General features: G+C 40.2%; 2 protein-coding genes across 2 annotated transcripts; one reads left to right on the forward strand and one right to left on the reverse strand.

Moving 5' to 3' along the window:
• The first annotated feature begins 282 nt into the window (after positions 1–282).
• Positions 283–3,444, forward strand: LOC125308591 (extracellular calcium-sensing receptor-like). The gene is made up of 6 exons (XM_048265149.1): positions 283–491; positions 633–924; positions 1,070–1,861; positions 1,954–2,181; positions 2,305–2,428; positions 2,531–3,444. The coding sequence occupies exons 1-6, from the start codon at positions 283–285 to the stop codon at positions 3,442–3,444; spliced, it is 2,559 nt and encodes an 852-aa protein (XP_048121106.1).
• Positions 3,445–9,921: 6,477 nt separating this feature from the next.
• Positions 9,922–13,592, reverse strand: LOC125308592 (extracellular calcium-sensing receptor). Its single transcript, XM_048265150.1, has 7 exons — positions 13,583–13,592; positions 13,296–13,458; positions 12,868–13,156; positions 11,997–12,785; positions 11,650–11,877; positions 11,289–11,412; positions 9,922–10,835 (listed from the first exon to the last, which is right to left on the reverse strand). Exons 1-7 carry the CDS (start codon positions 13,590–13,592, stop codon positions 9,922–9,924), a joined length of 2,517 nt encoding a protein of 838 aa, XP_048121107.1.
• Between the last annotated feature and the right edge of the window lie 255 nt (positions 13,593–13,847).

The raw sequence follows: 13,847 nt of genomic DNA on the forward strand, positions 1-13,847 counted from the left end.
TGACTAGAAAACTGTAAATGTGTCAGTGTGGTGTATGTAAATGGCATGGCACATATCAGGGCCTAGGCTCTGCTACCCAACTCAGTAGTCTTTAGTAAAGAGCCTATGGCCATACCCCATATCACTTTTAGCACCTACCCCCACCCACCCATTAATTGTATTGACATTACTGGAGTTCTGTGAGTACATCTATTCTGCCGGTCCCTGTGGGGACATCTTGATCACTATAAACTGGGTCCCCTCACCTTATCATTTCTGTGGATCATAGTCATGACCATAGTCATGATACAGACACCTCTGCTTCTACTCCTTGCGAGCTTGTGTGCTGATGCACTGATGCAGCAGAGCTGCAATCTGCTGGGCCAGCCAGCACGGCCTCTCTTGTCATCCGAGGGAGATATCAATATCGGGGGCGTTTTTTCAATACACAGAGAGCCACAGGTGGAGACTCATACTTTTACATCAGAGCCAGAGCCTACATCTTGTATAAGGTTTGTACTGAGGATAACCTATTCTATTTAGAACTTCACATACATTAATAGATAAATAGTTATACTTTTATATTTTGTGTCCATCAAGGTGGTGTCCATCCAGTTTTTTAATTACTTTCTATATTATGAATATTGTTACAGACTGAATCTGCGTGAGTTTCAGTTTGCTCAGACACTTATTTTTGCGATAGAGGAGATAAACAACAACACAAACCTCCTCCCTGGCACAACTCTGGGATATAAAATATATGACTCTTGCAGCTCGATTACTCTTGGAATCCGTTCAGCTATGGCTTTGATGAATGGCTATGGGGAGACACTGAGTGACAAGTCATGCCAACGACCACCGGCTGTTCAAGCCATTGTTGGGGAGTCTGGCTCCACTCCTACTATTGGCATATTAACTGCAGTGGGACCCTTCAGCATTCCTGTGGTAATATATTATATGTTTTTAAAACAACATTCAACAAACAGCAGCAGGGCTGTCAGAAAAAAAATATTTCTCATGATATGCAACCGTCTAGTATTCCACATAAAAGCCTTTTATTCAGCCTTTTTCCCTTTAATTTAATTTCTAGGTGAGTCACTTTGCCACATGTGCTTGTCTCAGTAATACAAACAGGTTCCCAACCTTTTTCAGAACTATTCCTAGTGACTACTATCAGAGCAGAGCATTGGTCGAGCTTGTCAAGCTATTTGGCTGGACTTGGGTTGGCACTGTTCGAAGTAGGAGTGATTATGGGAATAATGGAATAGCCACCTTCCTGGAGGCTGCAGAGGAACTTGGCATTTGTGTAGAATATTCTGAGGCCTATTTCCGAACGGATCCAAAAGAAGATTTACTGAGGATCATAGAGGTGATGAAAACAGCCACTGCCAAAGTAGTGGTGGCATTTATGTCACTTGGGGACATAATTCCTCTTTTGAAAGAGCTGGCACAACATAACGTGTCAGGGTTGCAATGGGTAGGCAGTGAATCATGGATCACTTCCAAAGGCATATCAGAAACGAAAGCCTACAGATTCTTAACAGGTGCTGTAGGGTTTGCAATTGGAAATGTAAAGCTGGAAGGCCTGAAGGAGTTTCTCATCAATGTACATCCCTCAAAAGCACCACAAAACCTCTTACTCAGAGAGTTTTGGGAGACAGTGTTTCAGTGCTCATTTGAAAACAGTCCCATTGGAGGCTCGCAGTGCACAGGATCAGAGAGCTTACAGACTCTGCAGAATCAGTACACAGATGTATCTGAGCTGCGCATCTCCAATAAAGTCTACACAGCTGTATATGCCATTGCACACTCTCTACATAATCTTCTCATGGATGCAGCAGCCTCCAATAAAACCCATAGAAATGTTTTAGTTCCTGAAAAGGTACATTTAAAGTATATGAATATAAAGCACAGTGAATATAATACTAAATAACGTTTAAACAATATGCATTCAACTATTAATTTATCCAACAGGTGCTTGAATATTTAAAGAAGGTTAATTACACCTCTAAAACTGGGGAGCAGATTTTCTTTGACTCCAAGGGAGACCCTGCAGCCAGGTATGAAGTGGTCAACTGGCAGCCGGATGATGATGGAACTTTGCAGTTCAGATCTGTGGGAATCTATGACACATCAATGCCCTCAGAGCAGCGTTTTATTCTGGACCAAGAGGGCATGATATGGGCTGTTGGTCAAACCAAGGTAAAGCATAGAAAAATAGGATCACGTCATAAAAAGTAGTATGAGTTAAGTATGAATAATGATTTTCGGGAAAAAAAATCCACACTTGATCATGGTTATTTTGTCCCTCTCTATATCAAAAAGGTGCCTGTGTCTGTGTGCAGTGAGAGCTGTCCTCCAGGCACCAGGAAGGCTGTACAGAAAGGCAGGCCTGTCTGCTGCTATGACTGTATACCATGTGGAGAGGGAGAGATCAGCAATGAAACAGGTACAGTATATCATGAAAATCCTAAAATAAAACAAATTTTGACACACATATGACACTGATATAAGGAAACCATGCATCATATTTTTAAATATTTTTTTTCAGATTCTAATGACTGCATACCTTGTGATGGGGAGTACTGGTCAAATGAGAATAGGGATCAGTGTGTGTTAAAATATATTGAATTCCTTTCTTACTCTGAAATTATGGGAATTGTCCTTGTATTTTTTTCTCTGCTCGGAACATTAATTACCATTTTGGTGGCAGCTGTGTTCTACATACACAGAGAGACGCCAATTGTCAAAGCCAACAACTCTGAGCTGAGCTTTTTACTGCTCTTCTCACTGACTCTGTGTTTCCTTTGCTCTCTTACTTTCATTGGTCGGCCCTCTGAGTGGTCCTGTATGTTGCGTCACACAGCGTTTGGGATCACCTTTGTTCTCTGCATCTCCTGTGTTCTGGGGAAAACAATAGTGGTGTTAATGGCCTTCAGAGCCACTCTTCCAGGCAGTAATGTCATGAAGTGGTTTGGGCCTCTGCAACAGAGACTCAGTGTTCTTGGCTTCACTCTCATACAAGTGCTTATATGTGTCCTGTGGTTAACTATATCCCCTCCATTCCCATATCAGAATATGAACCTTTTCAAAGACAAAATCGTTCTTGAATGTGATGTGGGTTCAGCTATAGGATTCTGGGCCATATTAGGCTATATTGGACTCCTTGCACTCTTGTGTTTCATACTGGCTTTTCTAGCTCGTAAACTGCCTGATAACTTTAATGAGGCCAAATTCATCACATTTAGTATGTTGATATTCTGTGCAGTCTGGATCACTTTCATTCCTGCTTATGTCAGCTCTCCTGGGAAATTTACTGTAGCTGTGGAGATATTTGCTATTTTGGCATCGGGTGTTGGATTACTACTTTGCATTTTCACTCCAAAATGTTACATTATTTTAATAAACCCCGAGCAAAACACAAAGAAACACTTAATGGGGAAGACAGCACCAAGATCTCTGTAGGCGACATTTCAGTCCCAATTCTTCACATTATCTTCTCTTCTTTTTTCATTATTAAAAAAAGTTTATTTTAGCTTTTGTTCATGAGTTCTATCATGTCTTGTATTCCTATATACATTATAAAGTACAAGTATAATTTCTTATCACAAATGTAAAAAGGCAACAATAAAATACACATGGCTTTGCTTTATATCCAAGTAAAATGTAATAGTACACATGTATTTAGTGTCACTAACATTAGCAATAAACACTATCTCAAGGCACTTGGTTTGCTCACAGTGGTATTAGACAGGACAGAATCCACAAAGGGCCCTGACCCATTAGCTTTGCTCTCCACAGGCCCCACTCCAGGCTGTGGTGCTCTCCAGGTCAGGCCCAGACACACTGGACAGCCCCTCATCACATCTTTCTCATGCATGCTGTGGATATGTATTGTGTACTACAACATAAAAAATAGGATTGCCTTTTCATATCTCTATGCCCAGAACTGATCATGCTGTGTGTACGAGGCACATATTCATATATTACATGAATGCCAGTGGGATGCGCAGTTCAAGAGGATTTCTTTCTATGGCACAAAACTGTACTGTGAATAAATCAGAAATCTCTTTGCATGGGTCTGGAATTATTTTGATTTGCTTACCAGGTTGCAATTTATTAATGAGCAATATCTGACATAAAAAACTGCTGTTTCCCACCTTTGGCAAATACAGCAAGCAAATACTTAACTACAAATATTTTGCAAGGTGACCATGGAGTGATTTTTGTGCCACTCGAAACGGAATCTAAATATTTTGGATTTGCACTAGAATTTGCTGAATTTGAGCAATTGTATTGTATTAATATTTCTACCTTTCAGTTCACCTGGCTATCCATCAGAGAGTGCTATAAGGCTTATCCAGCCATGATTACAGCCGTTACCATAAAATACTGTTTTTTTCCCCCTCCTTCAAAGGCATTAAGCTCAAAAGTGAAAATAATTTCCAAAAGAAAGTGCCATGGTAGGACACTTGATTTAGTATAGTTAATTTGAATTTTTTCATGGAAAATATTCTCAGGTTAAAATGTGCAACTCCGTTACCGATATGGTAACAGAGTTACAGCAAAGTCACAGAATTCTTTCCAGATCTTCAGCTGAGATGTTCTGAACAGCCCCAAATTTGATGTGTATGGTCACACTAAAAGCCTCTGGGGGCATGTAAAGTTTCATAAAATTCTGTCCATAGGGGGCCATGAAAGAAATTAATTTGTATGTGTACATCTAGTGATTGTACACCCATCAGCTTGTAGATGGTGGTATTGAGAGACCGGATGAGTGTCAGTAGGTTGACACTCACAGAGTACTCACTCACTCACTCACTCACACACACAATCACAGGCAGCCCCCCCCACACACACACACAATTACCTCCCCCCCCCCCCACACACACACACATTACACCATACCGCCCTACACATACATAAGTCCCCTCACACACATACCATTACACATACAACCCCCTCACACACACAAACAGGTATAGCCCCCCATACACCCCACCCCCCACCCATACACCCACAGATGGGTATACCCCCCTTACACCATATCTCCCACACAAACACACACATGCCATACCCCCCCCCCCCCACAAACACACACCATTTCATAAACTAGCACACAAACATACCCCAAGCACACCCCATTACCCCCCAACCACACACACCCATTTCACCATACCCCCCTACACATACACAAGTCCCCCCCACACACATTTACGTACAGATAATACCCCCCCCACACACACACACACACACAGCCCCCACACACCCCATTACACCCCCCACACACACACCCACCCATACACCCACAGACGGTATACCACCACCCCCTCACCATTACACCACACCTCCCACACAAACCCCCCTCCCCCACCACACACAGGTACAGCCCTCCCACACACCCCCATAACACCCCCCACCACACACACCCACCCACACATGGGTACACCCCCCTTACACACACACACCATACCTCCCACACAAACACACACATCCCCCTCACCCCCCTCCCCAAATTTATAAACTAGCCTAGCACACAAACATACCCCAAACACACCACAAACACCCCCTGCCCCCCCAACCCCCCCAGTCGTGATCTTTTTTTACAATTTTTACAGAGAGAATGTGCTGGACTGAGCACCGGTCATATTTTGTACCACTATCCAGTACATCTATGTTGTGTTGTGTTGTGTAGTCGTTGTGCAACAAATGCACAACGATCAATTTACACAATTAAATCTTATTTTAACAATAGGAACATTTTTAACTCCATTACCATGTAACTCCGTTACCATGACTTATGAAACGTTTGTGTCTTAAAAGTATGTTAAAATTAGTCACACCCGTGAAATCTTTGGTCATATTATGGGAAAAAAGTAAAGAAACACTTCTATATGAGTTTTTTTAATTTTATATTTTGAGAACCGCACGTTTGTTGATGTTGACTTTTATGGTAAGAAAGTGATGTCAATTTTCTGTAACTTCTTTAACGAGCACTTTCTGGCTTTAAAATCATATGAAGATTTAATTTCACCAGAACATTTTGTGCTACTATTTAAGTAGATGTACTGTAGGCACACACAAACTGATATATTGTTCTTAAATTTTGGTTCATTAATTGCTGTGTGGCACCAAAAAATCTAGTGGAAGTTTAACTCCGTTACTGCGTGATCTTCCCCCAGAGGTGGAAAAAGTACAAAAATATTGTACTCAAGTAAAAGTACCAATACCTTGATGAAATATTACTCAAGTACAAGTTAAAATACCGATCTGAAAATGTACTTATGTAAAAGTAAAAAGTAGTTCATTTAAAATGTACTTTAAGTAAAAGTTACTTAGTTACTTTTTTTTTTTGGGGGGTTGGGGGTACCAGAACAACCAGTTTTACCAGAGAATTTCTAATGAGGAGATACAGCACTCAAAAAATCCTCCATAGTAATGCATGGGGTTGTCTACAAATATCACAACCCTTCCGCGGCAGAACATCGACATGTGAATACATTGAGCCAATCATGTGGTGTGCTGTGAAGACATCGTGCCAATCATCTGTTGTGATCTCGCTGCTGGAGCAAGATTGGTGTCGTGAAGCCTTACGCTGCATTTCTGCGAAATAGATGCACGATAAGTGCCCAAAAGTGTTGCAATATGGCCGCCGAAAGTGGAAGTACTTGCCTGAAAAGGACTTTGGTCCTAGCTCGAGTTGCTGCAGCCAGCAGTTAAGGCAGCCAATAAGTCTTGAACGTGCCTACTGAAATTTCTTCAATACTTTGTGGAAAAGCCTCTGTTTGTAAAGACAGCTTCAAGACATCCACAAAGTATTGAAGAAATTTTCAGTAGGCACGCGTTCATACTTTTTTCCTGTGTCATTTCACTTTAATACACATAACTCTTATATTTGGATTTTTAATATGTGTGTTAATATAATGTGTGGTGAAAATTTCGAATAGACTCACTGGAAGTTTAAGCTAATTACTAAAAATATATATGTATATTTTCACCATATATTTATTTTACCTGAATATTTTAACTTCCAAATTAAATGACAAAATGAATGTCAGACGAAATTTAAAGTTTGACTGACTGGATTTTGTATACAAAACATAGTGAAAACTGTCTAAGGTCACTCTCACTCTCCCTTGCTAAAGAGCTAAATGGTTTAGTCCGCCTGCACGATTCATAAGGTAGTCTATCTTTTGTTTATTTAGTTGAGCATCGCTAGTAGTGGACTGCTAATTGTTGTGCTGCTGGTGCAATGTCTTTCTCCAAGAAAGCCAGGTTACTAAAAAGAGAGACATCAAAAAAGGGGAAACAACTGCTAATAAACTTCTTTCCAAAGAAAGGTGAGCACTAACGTCAAAACACTTTGTTTTGTGTTTGCTTGAATATCTCCGCAATCATTAGTGCTAAAACGAACTGAGAAAAACCATTGAAATAGCGGAAAATACACCTTCATAGGTTAGGCTACACATGTAATCTGATGCATCTCGTGATCCAGCTCCATCTCCATCACTTTCAGAAAGACTGCTTGGCGCCAGCTTGATTCATGTCCTGTTGTAGGCTACATGCTGATCATTATCACTAGGCTAGTGGTTTAGGGCGCGATTTCTTTTCTCTCCCTTTCTGTTTTCGTTAGTATGAACTTTTTTTTTACTCAAGTAACGGATGGGATTTTTGATGTAGCGAAGTACAATACTTCACTCAAAATGTAATCAAGTAAAATTTAAAATACTGATTTTATAAACTACTTAAAAAATACAAAATACACAGAAAAACTACTCAATACAGTAACGTGAGTAAATGTATTTCGTTACTTTCCACCTCTGGAAGACAGTTATATGCAGTTACTTTCACTATTGACTGACAATGGGTCATCGAAAACATAGGCTGGAAAAAAGCAACACTTACCCTAATATTGCTCAAATGACTGAAAAAAACAACATTTATCCTGCAGAGAAGTTGCTTATATCTGGTGAGTGGTCTTCAGCTGTGCTCCATAGGCTACGTGTCTCACCTCTCCCCTAATCACTTTTAACCGTCATTACCAATTTGCAAATGATGGTGAATAACTACTCATCATGAGATGTACAGTATTTCGTAATATCTTTATTCTTATATGTTTCCCATTGTAATCGTGCAATTTGTAATGCTTTGCATGGACATGCGCTGGTGTGCGTTCATTAATGATAGAAGGATGGTGCGTGCACCTGCCAATATGACTGTTGAAATGCGCTCTTAAAATAGCATATGAACAACTCGCCATTGACTTCTGACGAGGTTTAGGTGGTGTATGATAGCGATTTTTAGACAATGCGCTAGGCCCCTCCCTAGGTTGTTAATTACCACACCCCTGGGCGCAATGCTTAAAAAATAAACGTGCAAAATACCAAATTAAACTTTCCGCGGGTGAATAACGAGTATTACGCCATGCGCTGGAGCCCAAAATACAGCCCTACGTCTTCGTAGACAGTAGGCTACACCATTAGGCTATCTTGAGAATAAAAGACTTCACAGCTGCGATCATCCTCCACAACTATGAGGATAACGGTCGTTCGTTGCCTTTTTGCTTCTTATTGTAAAACCAACTGTTAGGGCCTACACAAGTGGTCGGCATCCCGGTCAATATTTGATATTAAAATTTCAATTTTGAAGCTATTTGTAACTATGTGTAGCCTATGCAACCCGACTGTTGTAGGCTTGCCTACCACTCTGCAGTGCCTTGCCTATCATTCTTGCCTACCACTCAAGTTGTAAACAAACGGTGACGTAACATTAGAACGAAGGTGCAAAACCTTAATATGGCATGATGACAATATAACAGCTATAATACAGCTAACAATGGTATTAGATTGCAATAACCTATGATTAAATATATGATTAAATATAGATCAAGGCAACCTTGACAGGGACAACACAGAGGCAGACATTGTGTGGACATTTTTGCCCATTAACAAACCCCAACTAAGGTAGACTGCTGATGTTCACAGCACTAAGATATTTACGGTTACTGACATACTCCCGAGTGTCTGGCCCTTTGTTAGAGCCAGGCATAATGAGCTGGCCCTCTGAAGAAAAAGTTTGGGGACCACTGCTATAGTACAACAAAAGGTGTGCAGACCCTTTTATCCTCAAGTATTACCTCTAGTATAATGTAGCCCTAATGCTGAATGCCATTTGTTCTGAAGTTCACACATAGTACCACAACTTTTCCATATTATCTTTAGGAAGAACTGTTTTAACATATTTTATCCACCCCTACAATCCCCCAGAAATATTTATAGGCAAGCAGTTATCATGACATCATATGACATCCTAAAGGCATGCCTCTTCACTGACCACCCAGTTGGCTGTGAATGCCTTTATTTCTTTCCTCACTGACCTCTCAGGCTGTGAACTCAATTCATACAAATTAATATTTATGCTTTGCCAGATGGGCATGGTACACAGTCAAAGCAGCAGGCAAGCTTGTCGCCCAGCACAGCCTTCCTGTGACCCAGGAGGCCCAACAGCCCCTAATTCTTGGCCCTCTTACATAGCATGTGCACAGTAATTGAACACCTGCTGCCACTAGAGTGCATCATAGATTTTGTGCACAAATGGGAAAAGGGAAAATTACATGATAAAAACTTACCAAGATGATGCCAAGAATACCAAAGTCATGAGTTCAGTAACCAGAAAGCACATATACTGATGGAAAATGCACTACACTGAATACCGTTGGGTAAAACCCACTAAACATACATGTAATGTGTACTGTATGTATTTAATTATTCTGTAACAGTTGCTTTTCATGTGAGCCTTTTAATTAAATAACATAATTATTTATTAGAAATCAAATGATAGGTGCAAATTATACATTTTCATTACACAAACAATGCCAAACCACATCTGCACAAAAATGAGCATTCATGAATAATGTCTGTTAGCTTGATACTTCACAGTTAGTCAAAGAGCTTTTGAGGGCATTTTGCCCATGAGGTGCTTTTTGGTGTTTTTATCTGGTTTGTATAGAATTATATAACATTTTGGTAAGAATATGCAGAACAGGACACCAAAACTAGATGCTAAAATAGCAAATATCTCCACAGCTACTGTAAATTTTCCAGGAGAGCTGACATAAGCTGGTATGAAGCTGATCCAGACGGCACAGAATATCAGCATACTGAATGTGATACATTTGGCCTCATTAAAGTTGTCAGGCAATCTACGTGCTAGAAAAGCCAGTATGAAACATAAAACAGCGAGGAGTCCAATGTACCCCAATACGGCCCAGAATCCTACAGCTGATCCAACATCACATTCAAGAATGATCTTATCCTTGTAGTGATGCATATTCTTGTATGGGAATGGAGGGGATATAGTTAACCACAGGACACATATAAGCACTTGTATGAGAGTGAAGCCAAGAACACTGAGTCTCTGTTGCAGAGGCCCAAACCACTTCATGACATTACTGCCTGGAAGAGTGGCTCTGAAGGCCATTAACACCACTATTGTTTTCCCCAGAACACAGGAGATGCAGAGAACAAAGGTGATCCCAAACGCTGTGTGACGCAACATACAGGACCACTCAGAGGGCCGACCAATGAAAGTAAGAGAACAAAGGAAACATAGAATCAGTGAAAACAGAAGCAAAAAGCTCAATTCAGAGTTATTTGCTTTCACAAGTGGCGTGCGCTTGTACTTAAAAAATATAATGGCTACTACAAATGTCAAGCAGGTTCCAATCACTGAGATAACTGTGAGTAGTATCCCCATTATCTCTTCATACGACAGAAACTCAGTTGCCTTCCTCAGACATTTATCCCTTTGTCCGTTGGACCAGTGTTCTTGATTACAAATAACACAGGTGATGGAGTCTAGAAATAAAAGACAAAAACATTTAATTTGGCACAAATATTAACAATATATAGGAGAAAACATTTCTCCAACATGCAGTATGTTCCAGTGTTTAAATAAGTAAGCCACAAATGACAAATGAATCCATGATATTGTCTAAGAGGTAGACTGCCGGTATTATCACCTATTTCATTACTGATAAATTGCCTCTCGGATATAAATGACCTTTTGTATTTATAGCTATCTATTTTCCAGTTCCAGATCAGTACATAACTCTCACTACTCACTGGTATGTGCAGGTCTACCGCTGCTCTCCAAAATGTCTATTATCCTTTTCTTTATAGGTCCACAAATTGTAACCAGTCAAGTTTCTGACACATTTTATTCATGTAATGCTTTAATGGGTTCTCTAAATTCCATTTTTTCACATGTATGAAGCATTTCATAAGTTTATTGCTGTGTTACATAATTACCTGTTTCATTGCTGATCTCTCCCTCTCCACATGGTATACAGTCATAGCAGCAGACAGGCCTGCCTTTCTGTACAGCCTTCCTGGTGCCTGGAGGACAGCTCTCACTGCACACAGACACAGGCACCTACATGACATAGAGACACACTAATGCATGGATGCATTGATATTTCAGTCTCTTACACCTAGGGTATAGTCTAAAATGTATGTCAAATATTTCAACTTAGAGCATAGATTTAAACACTATGCATGTTTATAAATATTTTGTTAATCACTGTGACAACCAATTTCAATAATATATCATAAATAAATAATTGAAATTAATTCAAGTTTATGATCAGACTGAACGTGAAGTAATTGGTACCTCTGTAGAATTTTTAGCCCATAGTATGGAATCATCATTCACTGTCAGTTGGCTATTGGCAGGTAAAGAAGCATCATAAAGTCCTACTGCCACAAACCCAAGCTCCCCGTCTTGTCTTGGCTGCCAATTTATTATCTCATACTTAGCAGCAGGGTCTCCATTTGCATCAAAAAACACAACCTCTCCCTCTTTAGTCTTGAATCTTACTTTTTTCAGTTGTTCAAGCATCTAATAGCAAGGGACAAAGCCAGCAATCCATGTTTATTATACAACAAAAACTGCCAAAAAGAGACTTTTCAAGTTTTCTTGTTATTTAATAATGTATACAATGAGAAGTCGCTCCCTACCATACGTGGTTCTGGTTGCAGTGTGTCAGCACATGTGTCCGTGCAATTTAGTGCCTCGTGCAGTGTGTGAGCCACAGCATACACAGCCTTGTAAACATTATTAAAGATTGCCATCGAAGACATGTCTGTAAAAATATTATTGACTCCAGACAAATCCTCTTTGCCAGTGCACATTTGCTCAGTAGATTTATTGAGAAGACTGAATTTACAATTAAACAAGGCCTCCCAGAGCTCAGTGAAAATGGCATTGCCTGAAGACTTCAGGGGATGTATGTCCAAGATGAATTCTTTCAACCCTGTTACCTGTGCTTTGGGGATAGACAGTCCTATGGCCCCACTTAGGATGTGATGACGGTCCAAACTGGCAATGTAAGAATCTGAGATCCACCCTTCTGTGCCGACCCACTGATATCCAATGAGGTTATGTTCCGCAAATACATGCACCAACACCTCCAGGTCCAGATGGGAGAGGAACGCCACCACTATCCGTGAGGTGGACAAACGTACTTGCTCTACTAGCTGCAGCACCTTTTCTTGTGGATAGTTTCTAAAAAAGGGTATAGAATACTCCAGGCAAATACCCATCTGTTCAGCAGCTGCTTGGAAAGTAGCCATTCCATTGTTTCCATAGTCATCATCAGTTCTGATGGCACCAACCCACATCCAACCAAAATGTTTCACCAGTTTAGCCAGTGCTCTGCTCTGGTAGTAGTCACTGGGAATGGTTCTGAGAAATGATGGATATTTGCTTTTGTCACTCAGACATGCACATGTGGCATATTGACTAATCTGAAATACACACAAGGGTTTAATTCGACTTTGGGAAAATCAAAAGTAGACACGATTATGGATTGAAGTATTTATCTCTTACCATTGGGATGCGAAAGGGTCCGATGCTTGTTGCAATAGCCATGCAAGGTGAGGAGGATGTCTCCCCTATGATAGCCAGAACCTGAGCTGATTTGTTACATGGTCCTTGTGTGGTGTGGTCATTGCCATTGCTTAGTGCCATGGCGCCTCTCACTCCCATAGCCACAGATCCACAAGAGTCATATATCTTATAGCCTAATGACACTCCAGGCAGCAAAGTTGTACTATTGTTGATCTCCTCCACTGCATACAATAATGTCTGAGCGTATTGGAATGATCTGTAATTAAGACTGGATAACCATGACAATGATTAAAATATTAACTATGGTGAGCATTTGGATAATCTACTACTAGTATACAGTACCATACAATACAACATAACATACAGTGCAGTGCAGAATAGAACAATACAATATAATACCAGCAGACCTGGTGCATTGTAGTGGAGGTGGAGCCTCTGTATATGAATATTTATTATTTTTATAGTTACTATGGAAGGAAAAAATGCCTCCAATGATGATGTCTCCATCTTTCTGTAAAAGAGGGTAAAAAGGGTTTCCTCTAAGTTTGCACTGAGGTTCACCAAACTTCACTGAGGAAGCAAACACCCATAGCAATAGGATTGTACAGATTTTTGAATTACCACCGTAAAACATATTTTCCAAAGTGCAGTGATTATGACTGCATCTGATGAAATGGAACACATGTTTTTATACCATGCGGCATGTGCAATCCTCTGGTATTCACATGGTACCCATATGAAGGAGGTGCTACACTGGATATGAAATTTAAATAATTGAAGTAGGCCAGTCAGGTCTTTCCTTTGCCTTTGTCTCCAATTTTGTCCAATGAGTTTACACTCCCTGATAAAACCACACTCAGTGAAATTATTCATCCAAAATGGACCTATAAATCTTTGGCCTTATGCAGTAAACTAAAATGAAAACCAGACAAAGATGAAGATGATTGATAGATGTGATA

Source organism: Alosa alosa, chromosome 15 (genome assembly GCF_017589495.1).
Source record: "Alosa alosa isolate M-15738 ecotype Scorff River chromosome 15, AALO_Geno_1.1, whole genome shotgun sequence".
In the NCBI taxonomy this organism is placed as follows: Eukaryota; Metazoa; Chordata; class Actinopteri; order Clupeiformes; family Clupeidae; genus Alosa; species Alosa alosa.